A 26,214-nucleotide genomic window follows, 5' to 3' on the forward strand; every position below is an offset into this window, starting at 1 on the left:
CCAACACACACACACACACACACACACACACACACACACACACACACACACACACAGATCTTTAAAAAAAAAAAGGCATCCTATGAACCTAACAGGTAGCATCCTATGAAATAGATTATAAAACTGCCATTGGGACAGATGAAGATTTCTGCTTTTCAGGGTTTTTTGGGGGTTTTGTTTTGTTTTGTTTTGTTTTTCCAACACAGGATCTTATGTAGCCCATGTTAACCTGGGCCATATACAGCTAGGCCTGGCCTTGAACTCCTGACCCTCCTGCCTTCACCTCCCAAGTGTGCCACCAGCTCAAGGAGTTGAGTTTTGTCAAAGGACTTTCTACTCACTGTAGCTGACCAAAGCAGCAGAGCTCCAGTCATGGGAGGGTTGGGAAGGAGACCAAACTCCCCATCTTGCCAAGACTAGAAGTGACTTGTAGTGTGGGGAGGCAGGCTCACCTCTCCCCCTGCCCGGACACCCCAGCAACCTCACAGGTCGGTCTGGATGGTTTCTTCAATGTTCCTCCCATAGCCTGGACATCAGGGAGGACTACAGGCCACATCCAAGCCTCTGGGAAGGACTGAACTAGAGTTCTCTCCCTGTCTAGAGGTCCCTAGTCCACAGTTGGCGAATGCAATCCGGAAGTCTCTTGTTATACAATTTGTAAATTAAAGTGATGGAAAAAATGGCATAGGGTCCCTAATAAATGAAGGTGTACCCTAAGCCTAGGAGCTAGACTTCAGTTCTCTGAGCATGGTTCTTTCAACTTGCAGGGCTGGCTTACCATTCTGGCCATAGGTGCCTGTCTTACTGAGGCCCCAAATATGGTCCAGGTGGAGCAGACTGGACTAAGGGGTCCTGCACCTCAGAGCCCCTGCTATGGTTCAAAGGGTTCAGGCCCTGCCCCCCTCCTGGCTCGAGCCGGCTTTGATGTGCTGATGAATTCTGGAAGGGGCCCGCTTCACACCTAGGGCTCAGGATAAAGCTACAGCGGACCCAACGGTCAGGCCTCCGCTGCCATGGCCCAGCCCCTATGCGAGCCGCGCTCCGAGTCCTGGATCCTGAGTCCCGCTGGTCGGCAGCCACCGATGCCTTCCGATGGGAACAGCGTCTGCTCCCCAGTCTGGTCCTCGGACTCCTGGGACGGTGCCCAAGCCAGCAGCCCCGCACCACCCTGCGCCCGCCCGGCCCGGCGTGCTGGGACCCCGGGTAGGCGCGGGACGCACGGTAGCCGCCTGGGTAGCGGACAGCGGCAGAGCGCCAGCGAGCGGGAGAAGCTACGTATGCGCACACTCGCCCGCGCGCTGCACGAGCTGCGCCGCTTCTTGCCGCCATCTGTGGCACCAACCGGCCAGAACCTGACCAAGATCGAGACGCTGCGCTTGGCCATCCGATACATCGGCCACCTGTCGGCTGTGCTGGGACTCAGCGAGGACAACCTCCGGCGACAGCAGCACGCCGTGTCACCTCGAGGTTGCCCGCTGTGCCCCGACAGCGACCTGGCGCAGTCGCAGTCGCAGTCGCTCGGTCCCCGTTTAAGCCCGGCCGTCTGCAGCGGGGTGTCGTGGGGGTCCCCGCCTGCCTACCCTAGACCCCGAGTCGCCGCAGAATCGTGGGACCCATCGTTCCTGTACACAGAAACAGCATCCCAGGAAAGGCAGGAGATGGAGCCCAGTCCCTCGTCTCCGGTTAGTAACCCCTTCCCCCACGCTGTCGAGGTGGCGCCCCCTACTGTTGGTGCGCGACGCACAGCCCCACGTTGCGGACCAGCCTCTCTGCTGCACTCAGGATCTCCCTTGCGAGCATCCCCGCGTGCCCTGGGTGTCCGAACAGGGTGGGAGTTGGACAGGCAGGGATTAAGGGCGCTTTGCTTGCTCGCTTAACCTTGAGCGTGGAGCGGATGAGCGCGGACCTGACCCTGGGGCAGGTGTTGATTGTGGCGCTGTTCACTCTTCCTGCAGCTCTTTAGCAGCGACATGCTGGCTCTTCTAGAAACCTGGACACCGCAGGAGTGGCCGCCTGCCTGAAGAGTGGAGGGGACAATGCAACGGATGACTGTCACCCTGTCTGAGCACAGACACTTTTCCTTTGGTCTTGGCACCTTCGGAGGGAGTAGATCCTGGAAGAGGCAGCAGTGATACCAACATGGGTATCCCGGGCTGGGAGCTGGCCCTCATCCAGACTGTACCATTCCAACCCTCCTTGGAAGGAGGCACCCAATAGGGTACACGCTCTAAAGATGAAGCAGGCACAAGCTCTGCCTGGTGTGTATTTATTTATTTGTGAATAAACCGATTGTGCTAGTGTCATTTGGAGGGTTTATTTTTCTTTCTTCCTTATTTGGGGGTTGTGGGAGGGGGAACCTCACACTGTACGGCCCAGGCTGGCCCAAACTCATGGTGGCACGAGCCCCCATGGCCCCATGCTCCCATACCCTGCTGGAAGTTCTGGTATGTGGCAGGGAAAGCTGACATGGGATGGTCGAGAAGGAGTCTTGTAATCTCCAGCCTGGAAACACAAAGGCCTTCTACCCTCCTTCCTGGTCAACATCTATGCTGCATGGGTCAGTCTGAAAGGGTGGGGTGGGGTGAAATGGAGTGGGGAGCTTCCTGAGAGAAGGTGACAGGAATTAGTTCCTCTTTTTTAAATGTAGGGAGGGACTGGATAAAACCAGAAAACACAACTCCTTTAGTGGTTTTGTACCTTGGTTACCTTTGCATATATTTCACAGACACATAAAGGACAAGACTCTCAGCCATGTAAGGCTTGGGCATTGCCATGCTCAGCGGTGGGAGGGAGCAGAACAGCCTGTCTGCTCTTCTGGGCAGCTGAGCCACACCTGGGGCACCGCCCCCACACCAGGGCACCATCTCCCTGGCTAGAGCTTCCCATCTTCATGTGGCTTGGAGATATAAATAACGTCGGTGGCAGAGTTCGGTGGAGGACGGGCTCATAGTTCCTTGGAGGCCTGGCTAGGATTCGATGAGGGACCTGGTGATCGCTGACCTGTGCTGCTGTAGTTCAGGTCAGGAATGTGCAGCCGAGAAGAGAGGCTCCTGGAGCCCAGAAAGAGGCTGGCATCAGCCAAGCAGGAGGTGCAGAGACCGTCCAGTAAGGGCCCTGACTCATGGCAGTCTCTGCCAAGGGTGCAGGGGCAACTCTCTCTTCCCCTCAACTCTCAGAAGCTCAGGCCTTGGTATTCGTTTATTTCTTTTAATATGCATTTTATTGATGTTGTTTTGAGATAGAGTCTCATCCCACCAAGGGTCGTCTCAGGGGATGCCGGGGTGATACACGTGTGCCACCATGTTTTCATGCTTCTCTAGAAAGCACACCTCAATGACTTTGGCATATCCATAAAGCTTTACAATTATCACCACTAATTTTAGAGTAATTTTTATCACCTCCAAAAAGAAGCTACTGGCCAGATGTAGTGGCACACTTAGGATCTCAGCACTTGGAAGGAAGGCAGAAGCAGGCAAATCTCTTGAATTCAAGACTCTCCAGGGTTACATGGTGAGCCCTATCTCAAGACAAAAAGACTAAGGAAGAAGGGGCAGCTCCATTTACCCCACTTCTCATTAGCCTCGGTGCCCAGGTGCCCATGTGCCCACCAGCCAGCCCCTGCAGTGGCACTTTATCTTTAATGAAATTTACCTGTTGTAAACATTTCCTATAAAAAGGAATATTCAAGCTGGCATACACTGCTAGTCTCAGTACTTAGAAAGCAGGGGCAAGCAGATCTTTGAATTTATGGCAAGCCCGGTCTACATAGTGAGCTCCAGATCACCCAAGTCTACACAGGAGACCCTGTCTCCTGCACCCTTCACGGCTCCTTCACAATTATCTCTTCTTCTGTGGGATTTGTTTGAAATCCCCTGGGGGATCTTTTCCAGCCTTCTGGCTAGTGGGGGGGGGGTCATGTGGTATGGGGTCATGGTCCTGTTCTACAGCTCAGGGGTCCAGGCTTGAGCAGTCCATACAATAGCTGGTGTTTGGCTGCAGAGAGAGTGACCCGTAAGGGATCACCAGGGGTGGGGGACCTCACACCTTCACTGGTCACACCCTTTCCCACCACTTCTGTCTCCATCTGACACTCTCCTCCCAGTACCTTAACTGGCTCTGAACAGGAAATCTTCCTGGCCCGGGAGCCCAACCCAGTATAGAAAATCTATTTGCAAAGTAAAGGCCCAGTGTTTTCGGATGGGGAATTAAAGTGATTAGCAAGTCTTTTCACAGATAAGTGGAACTCCTTGGCCAGCCCCTTTCCCCGAGGAGGGCCTCTCCTCCCAGGGGCCTGGGAGCAGCCCACTGTTTATTAGCACCTGGGTGTGAATTTTCATTAACAGGCCCCTGCTAATAGTGGCTGCGACAGAGGATTGTCAAGAGTCACCTCCCACTGAGCCCAGGCCCCATCCCCCCTTCCTGACCCAATCAGCACCTGGAGGAAACCCCAAGTGCCCATCCCCAGGAGGAAGGACAACAGTAGTCCTGCACCCAGGAAGGCACTCCAAACCTCGGTGGGGGAGCCTATCACCCTAGTACTCGCCAATCTAAGAGGCATCCCAATGCCGGGACATTGTAACGATGGGAAGTTATAAGGAAAGATGAGGTTCGCAGGCTCCAGCAGATGCCCAGTGTCTGCATTAGGACTGACCGCAGAACCTGTGTGCTAGACAGCAGCACTTCAACTCCTTTGCGTCCTTTGCAGGATCTGAAGAGGTCAAGGCTCAGGCCAGGAAGTTGGGTCTTCCAACTAGCACAGTTCATGGGCACCTGGGCCCTGGGCAGCCCACTCTCAACCCTGCTGCCCTTCTTACAGGAAGGGAGCTGCTCTCTCCATCTGAGCTGGTCAGAACCTGGGTGAAGGGCCAGCAGCTACAGAGCAGCTGCCAATGGCCAGGCCGAGTGTCCACGGGTTGGAACTATGTGGTGTCGAGTCCCTGTAGCTGCAGAGCCCCTGTGAGGAGGGTGGTGCCTGCTGCTGCCTGACAGGTGCAGATCAGGAAGCAGAAACACAAAGAATCAAGAGATTCCTCCTGTGAGAATTCTGGGACTGGGGACAACCACAGTCAACAGTCCGAGTCATGCCAGCATGTGCACCAACGGGGCACGCAGCATAAGTTCTAGGGTATCCTGGCCAGCAGTGTGGGCAGCAGTGGGGCCAGTCCAGCAAGCACCAAGACAGCAGTACTCCGTGGATGCTGATAAGCCAGTGCTTTAAGGAGCAGCAGCCAAACTGGTGGTTTACCAGTCAAGCCAGAGAGATGGTTCCACCGTTAAGAGCACTTGCTGCTCTTCCAGAAAACCTTGGTTGATTCCCAGTATCCACATGGTGTTTCACATCTGTCTGTAACCTCAGTCACAGCCTGTAACAAGAGTCTAGCACCCTCTTCTGGCCTCTGCTGGTACCAGGCATGCTCATAAAATAAGAATGCAGGTAAAACGGGCTGGAGTGATGGCTCAGTGGTTAAGAGCACTGACTGCTCTTCCGGAGGTCCTGAGTTCAAATCCCAGCAACCACATGGTGACTCACAACCATCTGTAACAAGACCTGATTCCTTCTTCTGGTGTCTGAAGACAGCTACTTACATGTAATAATAAATCTTTTAAAAAAATGCAGGTAAAATACCCATACACCTAAGAATAAAAATATCTAAGCCGTTGTTGTGGAGGAAGGCGGGCCAGAGGAAGAGTGTCGGTCAACAGTGTCCCAGATGACAGGCAGTCCCTGAGCAGGCTGTAGAGTCAGGTTCAACCTCAGATAGAAGAGAAATGGGGTTGATGCGGTCCTCAGAGAGAATGACAAAGAGGCTGTGCTCAGACTAGATGCACATGGGTTTTCTGATCACATGTGGCAAACAAAGCCATCTGAGTGGGCAAGCGGGCAGCAAGCTTCTGCAACTGGAGAGTGGGAGAGCAGAGGAAAGGCTGCCTCCTCTAACGACAAAGCTGCAGTTTGTCCCAGGGCCAGGCCAGCCCAGATCACTCTAGTCACACCTTCCCTCTGGTGCCACCACAGTGAGAGTGAAGGCTGTGTTAGCTTTCCTACCTGGGCTCTGCGTGCATCACCCCAGCGCTGCTCTCTTGATTCAGGGAAATACCCTCTTAGAACCACCAGCCCCCTCCTCAGGGGATGGTGACACTGACATGGCCAGTGTGTCTTGAGCCCTCATAGCTAGGTCTGGCTCTTTCTCGCTGGACCTCATTATGGATGCCACCCCTAGGACACCTTGGAATTGCAGGCTCTTTCTCTTTGCTTCTACACACTCATAGGAAGCAGAGAGGGCCTGTGTCATTGGTGGACATGACAGAGTAGTCGTAGCTGGCAGGACATGTACTTGGGACCCCTTCAACTTACCTTTTCAAACATAGCTTTCCCCTGGGTAGCTTGAAGTTTGAAGGGACAGACATCTACTGTCCCTCTAGGGATAGACATGGGCCACAAGCCTGTGCGGCTGACATTGCCATATGACCACAGTCAGGCCAGGGAGAGGCAGGCTTGGGACTCTGCTAGAGCCACAGGAAAGGGACATGAGCTGTATGTGCGGTGTGAATCCTTCCCTGGTCATTTCTCTGTCCTAGGTGCCGAGAGTACATGGGTGTCATGCTGTCATGGATGCTATTTGTGCCTGAGTACTTTGTGTGTGATGGATGCTCACCCCAGCTGAGAGCCTAACTGAAAGGGAGTAGGGCTGAGGGAATCGTGGGAAACTCACAAGCTACCCCCACACTGTTCCTGGGGCACCACAAGTGTTATTCTTGGCTGGTGGCTATTCCAGCCAGCTGGGCTCCTTCAACTGTGGCAGTGGAGCTAGGTTTCTGGCTTGTAGGAAAGTTGACCAGACCGTTTGAAGTTGCTCCAAGCTGTATAACTTTGTAAGACAAAGATGAGGCCTGTCACTGAGCACTGGGGTCCTGTGTTAAGTCAAAACTGAAGTCCCAAGGCTTCTGGCTCATCCCAGGGAAGCACTGTCAGGAAGAAGAAGGGAGAGGGAAAGGAGAAAAGAAGGATGGAGGGAGGAGGAAGGGGAAGGGAGAGAGGGAAGGGAAGAAGGAAAGGAAGGAGGAAATGGGGCTTTGTGCTGAGTTCTTATTCCTATGAGGAAGGGGACAGAGCAGTGTTATCCGGGGATGTTAGGCCAGTCTGTACCAGTGCTAGCCAGGGCAAGGCATGTGGCCCAGAAGAAAAGTTGGCCAGAGTGGCAGGACTGACCTGCAAGGGCGGTTACAACCCAGGAGGTTCCCTGGGCCACCAAGGGCCAGATGGGAGGTAGTTTCCTGCAATTCTCAACATGGCCACATGATGTCCTCAGAGAAACAGACATTCCCCTGAGCGTCTAGGAGTGTGGCGCATTTTCATGGAAGGAGCAGTTTCTAGAATAGAACCAAGTGCCTCTCTATTCTCTCAGTTCCCCAGGATCCCAAGCCTCTTCTAGTGGTCCATCTCCCGCCAGGCCCTACCTCTCTGACCCATCTCTCAAAGCTGGGTGGCCCAAGGCTCCATCACTCACCTCCACTCTTCTGGTCCTTTTCTCTGGGGCCTCTAACCTAGGACCTTGGTCATACATACTTTCCCACCAGGCTACATTCCAGCCATTCAGAGATTCTGTGAGGAAATGCTTGGAGTCGGAGAAGTGTGTGGAAAGAGAAGGGGCCACACAGCAGCTGGGAGGCAGCCGCCTGTCTTCAGGGAAGCAGCTCCCCTGGGCCCATGTAGCGAATGGTCCTCACTGGACCTGGGAGAGCCAAGAGCTGGGCCCTGCTGGAGTCAGGGCTGGAAAGCAAGGATGAGCCGCACCCACAGCAGCTGCCAGTCTGTTTATTTAAATGACACATCTAAGCTTCAAGAGACACTCAGTATTTGAAGGTCCTCAATACCTCGGCCCTGCTGGCTCCATGGAGTCTTGGTGTCCTGGGTAGGAGCTGTGGTGTCCCAGGGCGCTCACCTCTTTAAGAGTTCTTTCTGGAGCATGATGGAATACCTCCGCAGCCTGGACCACTGCTCCGGCCCTTTCATCTGGGTCTTTGACATCTGGATGCTGAGAGCCACACAACCAGACATAATCAGTGTCACCATAGCCTCCCGGCCCAGTGATCCCCTGGATGTCCCTGAGCATTCAGGTGGGAAACTCTGGAAGATGACACACTGGCTTCATCTCTGTCCCCTGGCTTCAACCTGACATGTGACAGGTATCCAGAGGAAGGCTTAAGCAATAAGGGCAGGCCTGGTGTTGTATGGCACAGGCACCGTGAAGATGGGATGGGGACTGAGGACCTAAAAGCCCATGTACAAGCAAACTACCCAAGGCAATCATGTGACAGCAGGAGTAAACACTGGAGACCCTCATCCAAGGGACTAAAGCACAGAGACTGTGACTCACATCTGTGGAGATCAGAGGTCAGCCTTTTAAAAATGAGAACTCAGGGGCTGGAGTGAGGGCTCAGTGGTTATGAGTGCTTACTGCTCTCACTGAGGACCCAGGGTTCGTTCCCAGCACCCATGTGAGACAGCTCCCAGTAACTCACAGTGCCAGCTCCAGAGACCCGATGCCCTCTTCTGGCCCTGACAGACACTTGAATGAATGTGCTACTCGGACAGACAAGGACACACACACACACACACACACACACACACATAATTTTTAAACACTTCTTTTTAGGCCTGGTGAGATGGCTCAGCAGGAAGAACAGCACTGACTGTTCTTCCGAAGGTCCTGAGTTCAAATCCCAGCAACCACATGGTGGCTCATAACCACCTGTAATGAGATCTGATGCCGTGTTCTGGTGCGTCTGAAGACAGCTACAGTGTACTTAGATTTAACAATAAATAAATCTTTTTAAAAATCAAAAACATTTAGGCCGGGCATGGTGGTGCACGCCTTTAATCCCAGCACTTGGGAGGCAGAGGCAGGCAGATTCCTGAGTTCGAAGCCAGCCTGGTATACAAAGTGAGTTCCAGGACAGCCAGGGCTATAGAGAGAAACCCTGCCTCAAAACAAACAAACAAACAAACAAACAAACAAACAAAAAATCAAAAATGTTTAGAGAGCTGTAAGGAAATGCCAAGGGCTGGGAACCCAGCCCAGCGGCAGAGCATCTGCCTAGCATTCCAAAGTCCTGGGGTTCCACACCAATCAAAACAAGCAAGCAAGCAAAATTTAAAAACCATATATACACTTGGCTGACCTGGAACTCAGTATATAGACCAGGCTGTCTCTGAACTCATGGACATCCACCTGCCTCTGCTTCCATTGTGCTGGGATTAAAGGCTTGTGCTACCGTGCCCTGGCTCTAAGAAGTTTTGCGAAAGATTTACAAATTTAGGCTGGCCTCAAACTCAGAGAACCACCTGCCTCTGCCTCCCAAGTGCTGGTATCTAAGGCGTGCACCACCAATGCTTTCTGTATAAAGCCCAGACACAGTTTCAAAGGTCTCTGGGGTTTCCCATAGTCACCACGAGTGGGCACCAGACCCAGACTCTGGCTTGCAGGCCCACAGCCATGTTTCAGAAGGAGCCCCGATGTGGAACCCTCAGATTCTCCAGGTTCACCTCGCCCTCAGCCCCAGCCTTTGAAATAATGCTTTTTCACATAAGAGATGTTAATCCCTCAGAGTCTGATAAACCAACAGTGACTTTCACTGAAGAAAATGCCAGACAAGACAATACTGATGTTCGTCAAGGCCCGCCAATAGTTTCTTCTAGACCTGCAACCAGACTCAAGGCCAAGCAGGCCCTGGAGGGGAGGTAGAAAGTGTAGTCCATGAGGAAATGCGCTACACTACTACTGAGCTTAGTGAGTTTGCTAATTCATTCAAGCAGAAGTCTGGGGAGTGTGTGTGGGAATGGACTTTAAGGGTGTGGGATAATGGTGGAAGGAACATAAAATGGGATCAGACTGAGTTCATTGACCTGGGCCGCCTGTAGTTGAGATTCTAGATTTAATATGGAAGCTCCCGCAATTAAAAAGGTGTCAAGAGTTTAATTGGTTGGCTGAAGCATTTATTAAAAGATGGCCTACCGAAAAGGAGTTGGAGATGCCTGATATCCCTTGGCTGAGTGTTGACAAAGGGCTTTTAAGGCTCAGGGAAATTTCAATGCAGAGTGGATACATTGTGTAAAACCTCATGTCCACAATGGGAAGGCCCAGAAGATGTGCCCTTCACTAACCCTGTGAGACACAAACTGGTGAGAGGGGTACCAGCACATCTGAAGAGCTTTGTTGTTGCCCCTTTCCCTGTGCCAGACCTTAGTGTTGGAGCTGCTGCTGCTCTACTGGATGAATTAAATGCATTTAGATGGGCCCCGGAGTAGCAAGGGCCAGGTGGCAGCAGGTGGCAGCATCGAATCGCAGAAACAAGGTGATGGAAGTCATTATGATGGGCAGCACCGACAAGACAGCATTCATAATGACCCAGCTGGTAATGGTGACAGGAGAGGTGAATTTTATAATGGCATGACACGTAGGAACCTTTGGTATTGGCTAATCAATCATGGTGTTTCCAGGCATGGCATGGACAGGAAGCCCCCTGTATAAGCCCTTTCTTCCTACTCTTTTTGCCTAAAATGTCTGTCATGCAGGGCTGTCTTATCCTGTCCCGTGCTCCCCATTGTAATGCCCAATGACCATGAACTACAGTCTACAAAGCTAGGAGCCAAAGAAACCTTTCCTACTCACAAGTTAATCATCTGAGGTATTTTGTTACAGTGCCAGGAAGTTGACCGACACAATAACAATATCTCTCAAAACTAAAATCCAGGGGCTAAGGGGACAGCTCCATCTATAAAGTGACAGTGCACAAATGTGATCAGTGCTGGGAAGGTAAGGGACAAAGGACCCCTGGGGCCTCAGAGGACAGCTAGCCTGCCTGACCTGGCAAGCCCCAGGCCAGTGAAAGACTCTGTCTCAAAAACAAACAAACAAATAGGGTTGAAGATGTCTCCATGGCTAAGAGCACGCACTGCTCTTGGCAGAGGACCTGCATTTCATTTCCAGCACCCAAGTCGGGTGGCTCACAACTGCCTGTAACTCCAGCTTCAAGGGATCAATTCCACTTTCCCAGGGCACTGAACTCACATGTAGATGCACCCCCACACACCAGTACAACAAACCAACCAAACAAATCAAATGGAAAAGCCAAAATAACCTGACCGGAAGTCCCCAAGGTGAGCAGTACCTAAGAGTAGAAAGGGATAGCCTCGGAGGTGCTGGCCTCTATAGATGCCACACACATGTCTCCTCATATGACCCTGCACATGTATGCACACAGCTACAGAAAGTCATATGCTGAAGCAATATAAAGTCAGATACAAGCACGTGCATGAAACTGCACCTTAACTTGGTAAAACGCCAGGCTGAGTGACCAGGAAGGAATGTCAATGGTGGTGCTGATGACTTGGGGGTGGGGTGGTGGTGGGAGTATGGGTTATTTAAATTTACTTTTTTGCATATTCATGTTTTCCAAAGTTTTATAAATATGTATACACACAAACTAAAAATATGATTCTCTTTCTGTTTTTGGAACAATGCTTTGCTACATAGCCTAGGCTGGTCTCAAATCCCCACCTTTCCGCCTCAGCACCCCAAGTGCTAAGGTAGCACCGTGTCACCATGCCTGGCTTCTAAGTCCCTCTTTTTTTTTAAATTTTTTTATTAACAGTGAGAAGGAATTTACTCTGTTAAGCTCATCAGGTATCTATGACAAGGTCACTTGGTTAAGTGAAAGTGTCAGCCTGTGGCCAGAGGGCAGTGAGTTACCCAGTCTGCAGTGGTCTGGTCACTCCCACAGGCAGGCGTCATGTTACTGCCCTCTGGGTAAAGTGGGAAATGTCACCCTATAAGGAGTAAGGCTGGCTGAGCATAGAAAGATGGGGAAGGAAGCAAGATTAAACTGGGAGGCCACAGAGCCCCTGCCCACTCCAGGAGCACAAGCAAGCTCAGACCATGGCCTTGGGAAGCCCTCCACTACCGTTTGCAGTCTGTTTGCCAAAACAATGGCGGTGTTCTGTGGGAAAGCTACAGAGAAAACACAAGGAAAACCACCACACATGCTCACCACCCCACTGTACCCATGCTCTCACAAATACACACCCCCATCTTCTTCCTGACTCAAAACCAGGATGGGACTATCGTCATGGCTTATCAGTTCTCCCTGTCTTTTCCTTTTGAAAACTTCCACGCCTGTTAAAAGGGTGCAGAGTCCAATGGCCCTTCACCCACATTCGCCGACCTCAGCTCTAGTTCCCTCGGCTCTCTATAAACATTTCCCTGGATTTCACCATCTCTTACCATTTTTACTTTCTGTCTCTATAAATAGGCTCCTGAGTCATTTGGAAGTACAGTGTAGAAATCGTGACACTTTCCCCTACATTTATCTGAAGAGCAGGTCCCCAGGGTCCAGAATGCTCCTGAGCATTGCTGCCAAACCACTGACCCGGGCAGTGTCAGCCGAACAGCCCCTCCTCCAGAGTCCTTTCCTCTCCCAAGATCCATGAGACCGCGTTCCTTTCTTGATCAAGCAACACATGTCCCCAAGTGAGATACGCAGAGCCCCTTAAGTTGCTCAGCAAAGAAGGGCAAAGCAGGCTGGGGGCTGGAGTGCAGCTCAGGGGTGGTGGCTAGCTTAGCAGGCAAAGAGGAAAGTGCAGGCTGGCCCTGCTAGACAGAAAGCAGAGGGGAGCTGTGCTGCCACCTAGTGGTCATATTTAGGATTTCCCCAGGCTCCCTCATGTTGTCTGTCTCTGTTTCTCTGTCTCTCTCTGCCTCTGTGTCTCTGTGTCTGTCTCTCTCTCTGTGTCTCTCTCTCTCTCTCTCTCTCTCTCTCTGTGTGTCAATTGTTTTAGATTTATTTCACTTTATGTGAATGGGGGTTTTGCCTGCATATATATGTGTGTTCACTGCATTCATGCAGTGCCCCAGAGGCCAGAAGATGATGTCACTTCCTCTGGAAGTGGGTTACAGGCAGTTGTAAGTCACCCTGTGAGTGCTGAGAATCAAACCCCAGTCTTTTGCAAGAGCAGCAAGAGCTCTTAACCTCTGACTCATCTCTCCAGCCCTCAGACATTCTAATTTTAACAGAAGGGAACATCATACGTATGATGGGATAAACATCATGTGGATTTGGGGTTGAACAGTCCATTGACCTCCGTATTTTGCTAAATGGACATAGTATTAAACTGACTTCTAAATACATGAATATGGACTGTTCAGCCCCAAATCCACATGTCTGTCCATGTTTGAATAAGGATGGCCTCCACAGGCTCAGAGATTTGAATGCTTAGTCACCAGGGAGTGACACTATTTGAAAAGGTTAGAAAAATTTGGAGGTGTGGTCTTGTTGGAGGAAGTGTGTCACTATGAGTGGACTCTGAGGCTTCAGAACCCCACACCAGACCCTCACTCCTCTCTGACTGTCTGTCTCTCTCTCTGTGTCTCGTCTCTTTTTCTCCTTGGCGATCAAGATGTAGCTCTTGTCTATTTATCCAACTACACTTGCCTGTCTCCATGTTCTCTGCCATGATGATAATGGACTGAGCCTCTGGAACTGTGAGCCAGCCTCCAGTTAAATGCTTCCCTTTATAAGACTTGCCTTGGTCATGGTCTCTTACAGCAGTAGAACACTAACACAGACACTATGTCTGACACTTTGTATTTCTTATCTACCTAAAACCTACAAGCCCTGGAAGTTAGGCCTACTCAGAATGCCCACAACACGGCTCAGCAGTGGTGGATGCTCTGTGTCCATCTCTGTAGCTTAGGGACAGGCGCTGAAAGGGTGACCCAGCCTATGGCTCGTAGCTAGTAAATGGGAGAGTCAAAATTCACACCTAGGCCTGTCTGGTCTTGAACCTCTACACCTTGGCCATTGTGCTTCCTGAGGGAGAGGTCTAAATGAAGAAAGGAGAGAGACTCTGATGGACCTGATGGCTGTACCCCTGACTGAAGAGACCACAGAAACTCAGAGGTGACTTTTTATGAGATAAGTATTGGAAGGGGAAGAACCTACCATCTGGGACGCTCTGGAGAGTCAGTCCAGGGTTGAGACTAGCAACCCACAGTTGACCTCATCCCACCCAAAATAAGCGGCCAGACCACTGTAGGAACCGTCAAGCATCCTGGGTTGCCCTGTGAAGTGAGACTCCTGTTCCTTCAGGGAGCCTGCGTCTGTTCATTGGGCTTTGTGAACAGAAAGGAAAGCAAGCAAAGGGTTGGGGAGAGGTGAGGTGAATAAGGGATAAGACATTCGCCCACAATAGCCATCTGCGATGGAGAAGAGAATGAAATCAGTGGCAGATGGGCATTTCCTATAAATGGCCAGAGAGTAAACAACTCATACCTGAAGAGTCATGGGTTCTCTGTTATGACCACTTACCTCTGCCATGGAGACACACTAGCAGCCACCGATTATCTATGAAGCTGTGTTCCAGGAAGACTTTATTTAAAATCACTGGGCTCTAGACAGATAGACAGTGCTCGGGCCAAGAGCCCAGTGCTAGATACCTCCTTTTGAAATGTTTGTCAAGAAGGAGTACCAGATACTCCCCGCACCCCGCGCCCCAACAACACTCCGTATTTTGCTCAATGATCATAGTATTAAACTGACTTCTAAATACATGAATATGGACTGTTCAGCCCCAAATCCACATGTTTGTCACTCCCTTCCCACCACGGCACAGGAAACATCAAGGCAGAAGTGTGCAAAGTTCACAAGCACCAGAGACCAGTGTAACGTACCGTCTTCTGGACATGACAGGGACACTGTCCCCAGGAACTCACCCCGGCTGTGGCTCCATACACAGAGACAGCACAGAGCAAGCCAATCAGCACTGCAGTGTGGGTGAGGAAGGGTGCAGAGGCCACCCCCATCTGAGAAGATACTGGTAGTTGACGGTTACCGTGGGAGGGAACGTCCGTTCTTTTTCTCCTGTGATGTAGCCTCTGTCAGGTTCCCTATGCTCTAAAAAAATGGCTCCACAGCAATGTGCACATGAGCAGCACTAACTGGACCCAGTAGGTTTAAAAAACCAACAACAAAGTACACAAAGTTGGATGGGGATGTGGGGGAGGGCGCGTCTGAGGATGTGGAGCAAGGCAGTGGAAGATGGGTATGATTAAAATATACTGTGTATACCCATGACATTCTCTAAGAATAAAAAAAAAAACAATTATTATAATACAAAAGGAGGCACTAGAGCACAGCCCTGGCACAAGAAAACAGTTTAATTTTCTAAGTGAGAAACTGCAGGTATGGCCACAGTCACGCGGGAGATCGAGTGAAGCCCTCCCTCCTCTCTGTCCCCCTTCCCTTCCCTTTCTTTTCTGTATGTGGTGTATGCATATGTGTCTGTGTTCATACAGGTGCGTGGGCATGAATGCATGCTCTTTGAGAGCCATCTACCTTGTTTATTATAAAGATAATTTTTATTATTTTATTTTATGTGTATAGAGCAACAGGTGAAATATTTCTCTGTCTTGTCTCAGCAGGAGCCATCATCGGTTTAACCTGAAACAGAACCCACCCTTTCTGCCCCCTTGCTGTGAAAAGCACCATGGGAAAGTACCCAACTCTGTTTCAGAAACTTGGGGATGAGTTGAAAGGCCCCGCTAACTGCATTTTTGGGCCTTCTGTTAAACTGCTCGCTCGCTCGCTTTACATCCCTCTATAAAAGCTCCCTGTAAAATGTGTTCAAGACTGCTTTGTGAGAAGTGTTTTTCTCTAGGCTTAATACAGATTCTCAATTTGGTCTTTCGGTCTGTACCCACAACATGTAGGGGTTTTACCTGGGTATACATCTGTGCACCGTGTGCATGCCTGAGACCAGGGAAGACCAGAGGAAGGGGTCAAATCTCCTGAAACTCTAGTTCCAGGATGGCTGTGAGCTACCATGTAAGTGATGGGAATCAAACCTAGGTCCTCTAAAAGAACAGCCCCTTCTCTTAGCTGCTGAACCACCTCTACAGTCTCCACATTGGTTTTTGGGGGTTTCTCCTCGGCCTGGAGCTCACAGAGTAGGATAAGTCGACTCACGTGGTAAAGTCCTTCAGTTAGCAGCAATTAGGTATAGAAAGGCTCTTAGCCAGAAACCACACTCAGTGATGGCTCACCCAAACACAACCATGCAATGGGAGGGCTCTTACCTCTTCTGAAAGACCTGCTCACATCTTTTCTCCACTGGCAACATCTGGGAGAAGTTCGCAGCCATTTGAGAAGTGGTGTAGTTTTTGGAGATATCTTTCAAGAGCAGGTAGTCCTCAAAATTAAAATAGAAAACAGAATCTGTGCTATTCTTGGGATCTTCAGTAGACGTGTTCTGACCAAGTGGATGGGCTCCTGTGAGGAAAGGAGATCGCTGTGTTCAGTGCCCTGCTTTCTCCATGGGGCTAGGGTCCTCGGGGTGTGGGCCTGCTCTCTGTGTATGGAGGCCACCTCATCTGGCTTGAGCTGAGAGGGAATTACTTAATTACCCAGAACAAAGACCTTGCCAGCACTTTTCTCAAACGTGGTGGGCACCAGACTGCAGCCTCCTTTGGCCTGGGACAGAGGAGACTGAGGAAGCAACCAAGGAGTGTCACCATGCTTTGTGAGTGTTGAGGAAAGTCAGGGAAGAGTGTAGTGGACCCTATGGCTGAGTAGCTGCCCTCATATCCCCTTACATACCGTGAAGCAGAAAATATGGATGGTGTGGAGATACAGCAAACAGTGGCTTCCAGGGCAGCGCCTGCGGGTGGCATGTCGGGGCAGAAAAGGCACAGAGGACCTCAGCCTTGGCCACGTCCATGAGGGTTACAGAATGGTTCCTGGAAAAGATTAGCACCTGGGAAGGAAAACCATCTTCTCTCAGACTCGGCTCTCGCAGGTCCTACTCCAGGACTCCTCTTCTCATCTCCTAGCATCTGTCCCTCTTCTTACTTGTTACCACAAGAACAGTCTTGTTATCACTGCAGTATGCTGTTGTGATATTGGCCCTGAGATTGTGGGGCCCCTCCTGTCTGCCTCTGGGGTCCCTCCTGTCACTTTCTGAGCTCATTCTCCTGGTGTTGTCTCTTGGGTGTACTCATCTCCTGGAGACTACAGAGACCCAACAGTACATTAGCTTTGAGTACTGCTCACTGGTGGGCACAGAATGGACATAGTAGACTCATGCACTCTAAAAGCCTCCCGGGGCAACTATGGGCCTCTTCCTTTGCCAAGTCCTATCAGGATCCACAGACTCTCTCTCTGGCCATCATAGGCCCTGAAAGGGAGTCGGCAGGATGTGACAAGATCAGCTGCATCCAGAGGCAGCCCAGCATGCGGGTTCTAGCTCCACTTGGAAGATGATGTTCCCTGTCCCCACCCATCCATGCTGCAGGTCACATCAATAGGAGGTTTGTCCACAGCCTTCTGCCACCATACAAAGGCTGGTCCCTCTGCCCCATACTCACCCTCGTCCCTCTCCATCCCTACAGACCTGAACTTTGGGGAGTTTCAACTCTTTTGATTCTGCTGTCCCCTCTTGCCACACTCCCTCCCTCTGCAACCTCTGCATCAGGTGATCACTACGCTGTTCTGGGCATCCATTACATTGCGTTCTGAGGCAGCTGTTTGGTGATCTGTCTCCTGATGAACAGTGGGCACCCTAAGGCTGGGAACTTCCTCTTTGATGCGTGGTTATTATTTGATGCTTGGGGTTGAATCCAGGGCCTGTTGTCATTTACTCTTCTGATGGAGTCTCTCTTCCATTTCTACATACCCCAAAGCAAAACTAATGCCTAGCACACAGTAGGCTGTCAACAAATATGTCTAGAAGGGATGATGAAAACACTCATAGAAGAGGAGTAAGACTCTGGGAACCTACCATGCCAGGCAAGGCTGGGACTGGGGCCACGGCACAAATAGCTTCTTCCATGTGCATCACAGGCCTGTGGGACACAAATAGGGGGCATTCTCCTTCTGTGACAGTTTCAAACTTTACTCTCTCCCCCTAGGCATTTATCCTAGAGAAATGCTTGATGTGTATCTATAGATATGTGAAGAGATCATTCATGGTAGCAATAAGTAAATACATACATACATAAATAAATACATTAAAAAATCTAAGCACAGTGGGGCACTCCCAGCAGGAGGCTGCTTAGACCGCAGACTACAGTGTATAGTGGAAGTAGAACTGGAGGCGCATGTGCCAACGTGAGTAGCTCTCATGGTCAGTGTTACAAAGCAAATTAGTGCCAAATAAATAGAAGCCAATTTGGAGAGTCATAGAATTCCAGTCACAAGCTTCCTAAACATACACAACTTAATATATGCATTGCTTAGAGGCAAAACCATAAATAGGTGGTTAATTTTGTTTTGTTTTGTTCTTTTGCTTTTCTTTGTTCCTCTGTGTAGCTACGGCTGTACTAGAACTTACTCTGTAGACCAAACTGGCCTTGAACTCAGAAATCAGCCAGACTGCCTCCTGAGCACTGAGATTAAAGGTGTGTGCCACCGCCACCCAGCTACAGGTGGTTAATTCATAAATCAAAGGAGTGACAATAATGAAGATCAGGTGGAAACTGAAAAAAAAAAAACCCAAATATGTAGCAGCACTCTCTAAAAAATTCGGGCTGTAGATGTGGGCCAGTGATTAAGAGCACTTGCTGCTCTTCCAGAGGACACAGGTTGGTTCTCAGTCCCCATGTGCTAGCTAACAGCACCATGACAGTCTGTCCCAGGCCATCTGATAGCCGTCTCTGTCCTCTGCGGCTGCTACATGCACCCGGTGCACAAACACACACGCAGTCAAACACACATACACATAAAATAAAATGAAATCTTTTTGAAACCTAAAATAGCAAAAATTCTTCCACTGTTTGGATGTGGTCGAGACAGGAGCACATGCTTCGCCAGTAAGACATTGTTAGCATAAACCCAGGAGCCTGAGAAACATCTGTACCTTGCTGTTGCCCTCTCTTAGTGCTGGGATCCTCAGACCAGCATGTGAAGAAGCCTCAGGCAGTCTGAGGAGAGACCAGGAGGAAGGGAAATGATGCTTCCTGCTCAATAGCCTGCTGCTTCTAGGAGTGGGAGGGAAGCTACCCTAGGCCTACCCACTGGCTGAGCCACCAGTGGCCTGCAATCCCTTGTACAAGCTAGGTAAGGCCAGTTGAGACCTGATGTGGCTATCTACGGGCATGGGGGCAATGTTAAAGAACTGCTTTCTGCAGGAACGAATGGGGAGGATAAGATCAGTTCCTTAGGGAATTGGGAGTTTATCCATCATCGTACACACACACATACACTGTATAGATTCATTTGCATGCATGTAATATTTAAAAGACATTTTCGAGACAAAGTCTCACTATGTAGTCCTGGCTGGCCTGGAACTGACTGCAGCCCAAGCTTCTCTGCTTCTTGGGTACTAACATTAAAGGTATAAGTCACCAGATAGTGGCGGGCACGCCTTTAATCCCAGCACTGGAGAGGCAGAAGCAAGCGGATCTCTGTGAGTTCAAGGCCAGTTTGGTCTTCAGAACAAGTTTCTAGACAGACCGGGCTACTCAGAGAAACCCTGTTTCAAAAAATGAAACAAACAAACAAACAAACAAACAAACCCAGGTCTCTGGGGAAACTGGTGAGAGTTATTTTGGGAGAACTGAGCCTCTGGTAATATGACATAGTAACAGAACACAGGACTGTGCCCTACCCACGTGCCACTGTGCTGTGGCCAGCAGAGTGGAGGCTATGGCAGCAGTTCTGTCAGAGGCTGTCAGTCTGACCTGTGGAACAGAGCCATCAGTCTGGCAGATTATCACCTTTGTCCTGTCCCTAAGTCACTGACCTGCCAACAAGCACCTTGCTGGTGGGTCCTTGGGTCCCGCTGGCTGTCACCAGGTGGAGGGAAGCATTAGTGCACAGCACCACACACATAACCTCAAACTTCACTGGGTAGTCAGGGTACACGTTCTGTCCTTCGTGCACCAGGAAGAACCGGAGGAAGTGGATGCTCTGGCAGAAACAGCCCTCAGGCAGAGCAACGACCCCAAAGAGGAATCCTGGGAGAAAATGACTCTAGCTGATTAGAACAGATGAGGTGGCAGCCATGGCTCTAGTTTTATGATCAGGGAGTCTATGAGGGACATGTGTGGGGCAAGGACCAAGTCAAGCATTGTGCTGCATCTCCAAGGGGGAAGCTCATGGCCTCCAAGAGCCTTGTGCCTAGAGAAGAGTTGGGGAATAAGAGACTAAGGGTAAGGAGGAATGGGGACAGAGACAGCAATGGCCTAGCTGACCTATGGCTGTCCATGGGATGCAGGGTACACAGACATGGCCTTAGAAAGTGCGCACTGCCAACAAGAATCTACTAATGTCCTCCTGCTGCAATGAAAATGAGCTTCCGGCCAAAGGGGCTGCAAGCTGGTGTTGATTCATGCATCCCTGCTGAGGTCTGGCAGTAGATGCCCTCAGATGTCTGCTTCCGCAAAGCTAGAGCAGGGCCCTAATCACAGTGCTGCCCACCCAGAACAGCCGCTGGCCTCGCGTTAGCCACCCTTTAGGTCTCTCAGTTCTAACACTAGCAGGGTTCCTGCCAACTGGCATGGGAGCAGAGAGGCCCTGGAAGATGACCTGCTCTCTTTGAGAGCATGGGCAGAGGCTGCAGGATCTCTCCAGCTGTGCTGGAAGACAGATCCTCCCTGCAGTGTAACAGGGAAGGGGACCTGGTGCACTGCTGGGCACAGAGCACACACCCAGAGCGTCCATGGGCCAGAGAAGCTCAGTAGTGTGTCCCAGGGATGAAGGAGGGGAAGCTGCCCCAGGACTGGGAACATGAAGCGAAGGAATTCCCAGGCTCCCGGAGGGTCTCTGAGGAGAGACATCAGGTGCACAGTTGAGGGGTGCGATGAGGAGCTCACCTTCAGTCAGGTCCCACAGAACGAGCACACCGTCCTCACAGACAAGGGCCAGGTCGGAGGAGAAGCTGCTCATCTGAGACATTACAATGGGCGCAGCACAGGGCCACACGTTCTCATACTCTAGAGGGAAGAGACCATTTCCAGGCTCCCCTCAGCCCCTGCCCCGCCCGCCCAGAGCCTCCCTCTGGGGAAGGCTGGTTGGCTTAGCCCTGGGTCCTAGGCACTGGGAGCCCCGTGTTTAGACTCTCCACCTCTTCAGTGCTGAGCTCCTCCCCCAGAGCTCATGTTTCCTGGCTATCTGCGGCACTCACAGGACACTGTTAGACTTGTTATAGGTAGCATTTCCTTTAATTCCCAGAAGAGTTCTATGCGGCAGGTCCTGTTAGAACCCTACTTCACAGATTAGACAGAAGCAAGTGGCTTGACCAAGGCTACAGCCAATCAGCAGACCCGTGGGGATTGGAAGCCAGGGAGCCTGGGAGAGGGTTAGAGCACTTCCTTGCATACACAACCTGACTTCTAAAGCCCTGCATGAAGCCACCCAAGGCCACGGTGGCAACAGTCACCGCCTGCATTTCAACCTCAAAGGGTTTCCCTGGGTTTTGTTATTTATAACCAATACACTCAGTGCACAGTGATGCATAGTGACTTGGAGGTGAAGCAACTAGCCTATATGCTGGGCTGGGCCTAGCACTGGCCTTCAGAAGGCAAGCCTGTTTTCCTTCATAATAGATTCTGTGGGGCCCTGTGTACTTGGTGACTCTGGGACAGACCATGACCGCCCACTGAGCACCCTGTTTCTGGCTGCACACTCTAACAGCTCAGCTGGAGAAGCCCGTACTCTCAGAGTCCTGAGCTTAGGCACTGTCTCAGTCTTGGAGGTCCAAGTACCAGTTTTATCCTTCTGAGTTTTGTTCAGAGAATAGAAGAAGAGGTTGTGACGTCCATTCCAGTGTATGCCAAGGACACATGCTATTCCTGGGGCGGGGAGAGAAGGAAGGACATGATTAGGTATCAGGAAGCCTTTGGTTTGTGTGGCAAGTGTGGAGTCTGCAGTGTCTTGTGCTAGCAGGTGCCACTCAGCAGAAAGGTGGATTTCTGGGGAAGAACAGTGGTCCCTCCATGGAAGATGCTCCTAGGGTAAGGACAGCTCCCTTGGGCTGTTTTCACATCTTCTGGAAAGGTCAGTATCCATACGGATACCAGAGTTTGGTCTGATTGTTGCTATAAGGGGAGTTCATAGCCAGAAGCAGCCAGGCCTAAGCGCACATGCCCCTGTAAGGGTATCCCCTCCCTGAAACTGTGTGCCTTCCATTTTAGGGAAACTGGGCTCAGGGACACAGATCAAACAGACACTGCCCAGCTACAGCTGGAAGCCTGACTTGCATCTTCACTCACCCCACCATGCAAGAGCCGCCCAAAGGACCGCTTCCCCGACCCCCCACTTACCTGAAGAGCTCTTGACATCCATTGGCATGGTTGTTAAGGAGTTAGTATAGAAGAAATGGAAGGTGGCCATACTGGAAAGACAGACAGGAGTCAGAGGCATGCAGACCCCTGGGCACGGCGAGATCTGGCACAATATGGAATTAAGACCAGACATGGAAAGTGGGCCTCCCTCCCAGGGCCCATGACAGTCACATTCTAGCTGCTGGGGCTGGGGGCCGAACAGACCTTGGACATAGAGGAAGACAGTGCTAGTGAAGGTGGGGCCCCAGTTAAAGGAGACCCCAGCTTTAGAAGGTCACGTCTATCCTCAGAGGAGATAGATCCCTTGAAGGCCAGACATTCTCACGGGGGGGGGGGGGGGCGTCACAAAACTCAAAGTGTACTGGTGAACTGGAGTGTTTGCAGATTCTCATGGTATTCCCATAGTGGATAATTAATATGGTCCCTAAATATCTTGCTGAGCAGTAGGAATGACTTGGGAACCACCAAGCCAGGCTAGGGTTTTTTTTTTTTTTTTTTTTTTTTTGGTTTTTTCGAGACAGGGTTTCTCTGTATAGCCCTGGATGTCCTGGAACTCACTTTGTAGAGCAGGCTGGCCTCGAACTCAGAAATCCGCCTGCCTCTGCCTCCCGAGTGCTGGGATTAAAGGCGTGGCCACCACGCCCGGCTCAGGCTAGGGTTTTAAGGCAGAGCCTTTAGACTCCTTGTCCTGTTAGGAGGATATTTAAGGTCCACTTGACGGCAGGATGGGTGCTCTTACTTTACATGTGAAAACAAAAATGTTCCAGAATTGCAAGGCAAGCTGGTTCTTAATACCATGGCTACTTCAGACACTGGGCTCAGTTCTTATCATCAGAACTCGGGCTGATGGGACCTACCTGCTGACCAATGTGTAAGCACATGTTACTTCTAACTTATTGTAGTAAATATAGATCTATATGACATCACATTTAGAAAGACGAGAGGGGTTGGGGTGGTGCTCAGCAGCCTGTCTGGCATGCACAGACCCTGGGTTAGATCCCAGTACTGCAAAACAGCAAGAAGGAAAAGGAGGAAAATGTCTGAAACAGTAGTAGCTTGTGTCCTATTTTGTTTTGTTATCTTTTGTTATAGCAGATGCCATACATGAGTCTGACGTGAACATGAGTCTACTGCTCCTCTCCACAGGTGTGCTCCTGCCTCTCTTCCCTGTCTGCAGTCCTGGGCTTTGAACCCAGGGATGTGGGCATACTAGACAGTGTTCAGCTGAGCTGGGCCACTACCCTGTTCCAACTGTAGCTGCCAGCCTTCCTGCTAGCTACATTTAAACTCTCTCCACAGAGCATTTTACAGGAATCTGCTGGGGCTGGAGCAGCTGTCCTGTGGTTAACAACACTGGCTGCTCTTCTAGAGCAGTTCAGGTCCCAGCACCCACAGGATGGCCTACAGCTGTCTAAAACTCAGTTCCAAAGGGTCTGAGCGAGGCCTTCCTCTGACCTCTGTGGTCATTACACGCACACGGTGCAAAATACCCATACACATTAAAAAAAAAAACAACTAAGTAAAATTAAAAACAACTTTTTTTAAAGTGTTGAAATTCTCCCAAGTCAGAAAGAGTTTTTAGAGGCAACTAATCTTGGGTGGGTCCAGGAAGTGCCAGGAAGCACTCACCTGAGTGGGCCTCCTCCCTCAAACTCACCTGAGTGGCTCCTCTTCCCATTCCCCTTCCAGGTGCTTCTTGTATGAGGCATAGAAGGTCTCCATGTGTTGCTCCCACTGCACATCCTTGATAAAGTGATTCTGCCCAGAGCCAAGCCCCACGTAGTCCTCTACCTTTGCAAAAACTTCCAAGGGGCTTTTAAATGTGGTCCCTGGATTGAAGAGACCCCAGAATTCAATGAAACCTTATTTCCTTTGTCCATTCCCCTGCCTCCTTCAGGGTCTCACATAGCTCAGGTTGTCCTCAAACTCATGATGTAACAGAGGATGACTTTGAACTCATGATCCTTTTGCCTCTGCCTCCCCAAATGCTAGGATTACATATTCATCTCTTCTTTTCTCCCCCACACCCCACCCTGTACCCCTGCCCCTGCCTTTCTTTTTCTTTTGACAGAGTTCTTCTGTGTAGCTCTGGCTGTCCTAGAACTCACTTTGTAGACAGGGTGACTTTGAACTCCTAGAGATCCACCTGCCTCGACTCCTAAGTACTGAGATTAAAGGCCTGTGCCACTAAGCCCAGCAGATTCATCTTTTTCTTAATAACTGTAGTTTGCAACAAACTAACTAATTTACGTCCAATTCCTGTACTTAAACTCTCCTACTGTATCTACTCTCCCTTGGCAGACCTTCAGCTTCTAGGATGAAGGAGACTCATCTCTCTAATCTCCAGGCTTGGCTGCAGGCACTAAGCAAAGAAGTGACAAATGGCTCACACAGAAGTATGGGAATGAGTTAATTCAGCCTAGCAATCAGAAATGTCGTCTCTCTTCAGTCTTCTAAGTCTGCTAACTAGATCCTTATAATATTTGCATTTTCTTTTGTTTTTTTTTCAGTCCTAGAGCCTCTGAGTTTAAAAAATTGTCTTCGGAATTATGCATTTAATTAGCTATTACTGCTAATAAGTAGAAAACTGCAGTGGAGTGAGGCTAACAGGGAACAATGGGGAGATCAACAGCAAAGGAAAAGGGCTGCCTCCTGCTTACCTGCTATGGGCTTAGGGGGTTTAATCTTCATTAAAAAAACTGGAAGACTCAACTTTAAGTCACTTTTAAAAGAAATATTTAAGTCCTAAAATAAGGGAAAGACACACCAATAAGCTAACAAAAGAGATCGTATGAAATCATTAAAAATAACCATTCTTATAGATGGCAGGGAAAAAAATGAATGAGAGAAATAAAAATGGAATAGAAAGATGGTAGACTTAAACCCAAACTTGCCAATAGCAACATTAAATGTAAATGGCCTAAATATTATACTTAAAGGCAGATACATCAGTTCTGATTGCAAGGTAGAATTTATTTATTCCTATATCCCTGTGTTATCACCAATATTTACTGAAAATACATAACGCAACAAGCACAAAAAAAAAAGAGAAAGACACATCTAATAAAAGATAAAAGTCAACCATATGCTGTCAAAAAGAAACTCTGTTTAAGCCAGCATTTGGAATACTGAGGCAACAGAATTGTGAGTTTGAGACCATGATGGGCTATAGGGCAAGTCTAAAACAGCTTTAGCTACAGAGAGATACTGTATCAAGTGCAGAGGAGAGAGAGAGAGAGAGAGAGAGAGAGAGAGAGAGAGAGAGAGAGATTCTACTTTATTCTCAGTTTAAATATAAATAAACACGTTGAGAATACAAGTATTAAAATGTATATGTTAACTAAAAATAACCAGAAGAAAGCTGGGTGGCTATTACGAATGTCTGCCTTAGATTCCAAGTAGAACAAAGACGACTACTACCAGGGGCCAAAGAGTATATGAGTAGTGTTTTAAAAAGTCAGTTTATCAGAAAGCATAGCTTCCCAAACTGGTATGCATCTACCAGCAGGGTTTCAAAGCGCACAAACAAGAATTCACAGACGCGAGAGAACAAACAGTTTAGAGACTCCTCTTCCAAAGGATGGCAGGTTCAAGTGTTGGCATCTGGGAGTCACCCCCCAAACCACTCAGACACCAGCTCAGACAAGTAGAGATAGTTATTAAATGCCATACCCCAAGACTGATTGATCAGGGCCACAAATCCAGACTCAGGAGCTGGTGGTGGCACTGAGTTAAGATCCCACAGGAATTTTAAGCTTAAAACATCTGTGCCAAGTTATTCCACCAATCAGGATTTAGGGACAGGAGGTTTCCTTAGGAACAAGCCTTTGTTGTACACTTATCCTGTCGTCATGGGTGGCAGCAGACTTGCCTTGTC

General features: G+C 49.9%; 2 protein-coding genes across 4 annotated transcripts in view; one reads left to right on the forward strand and one right to left on the reverse strand.

The window, feature by feature from the left end:
• Nucleotides 1-998: 998 nt before the first annotated feature.
• On the forward strand, nucleotides 999-2,297 carry Mesp1 (mesoderm posterior bHLH transcription factor 1). Its single transcript, XM_021168528.2, has 2 exons — nucleotides 999-1,682; nucleotides 1,956-2,297. Exons 1-2 carry the CDS (start codon nucleotides 1,014-1,016, stop codon nucleotides 2,019-2,021), a joined length of 735 nt encoding a protein of 244 aa, XP_021024187.1. The 5' UTR covers nucleotides 999-1,013; the 3' UTR covers nucleotides 2,022-2,297.
• Nucleotides 2,298-5,415: 3,118 nt separating this feature from the next.
• The window catches only part of Wdr93 (WD repeat domain 93), a 44,778-nt gene continuing 23,979 nt past the window's right edge, over nucleotides 5,416-26,214 (reverse strand). The window contains exons 9-19 of one of the 3 annotated variants that reach the window (XM_085841620.1): nucleotides 24,998-25,082; nucleotides 23,995-24,166; nucleotides 22,317-22,387; nucleotides 21,759-21,845; nucleotides 20,868-20,987; nucleotides 19,796-20,009; nucleotides 17,834-17,897; nucleotides 16,654-16,810; nucleotides 16,134-16,326; nucleotides 7,944-8,036; nucleotides 5,416-5,753 (exon numbers count right to left, since the gene is read on the reverse strand). In XM_085841620.1, coding sequence (XP_085697746.1) covers nucleotides 5,651-5,753; nucleotides 7,944-8,036; nucleotides 16,134-16,326; nucleotides 16,654-16,810; nucleotides 17,834-17,897; nucleotides 19,796-20,009; nucleotides 20,868-20,987; nucleotides 21,759-21,845; nucleotides 22,317-22,387; nucleotides 23,995-24,166; nucleotides 24,998-25,082 — 1,359 coding nt within the window. In that variant the 3' untranslated portion in view covers nucleotides 5,416-5,650. Of the gene's footprint in view, nucleotides 5,754-7,810; nucleotides 8,037-16,133; nucleotides 16,327-16,653; nucleotides 16,811-17,833; nucleotides 17,898-19,795; nucleotides 20,010-20,867; nucleotides 20,988-21,758; nucleotides 21,846-22,316; nucleotides 22,388-23,994; nucleotides 24,167-24,997; nucleotides 25,083-26,214 lie in introns of those variants that run through there. The other 2 variants (XR_015047860.1, XM_021168081.2) reach the window with 2 other exon arrangements.

This window comes from Mus caroli, unplaced genomic scaffold (assembly GCF_978045245.1).
Source record: "Mus caroli unplaced genomic scaffold, Mus_caroli_1 scaffold_8, whole genome shotgun sequence".
Classification (NCBI taxonomy): domain Eukaryota; kingdom Metazoa; phylum Chordata; class Mammalia; order Rodentia; family Muridae; genus Mus; species Mus caroli.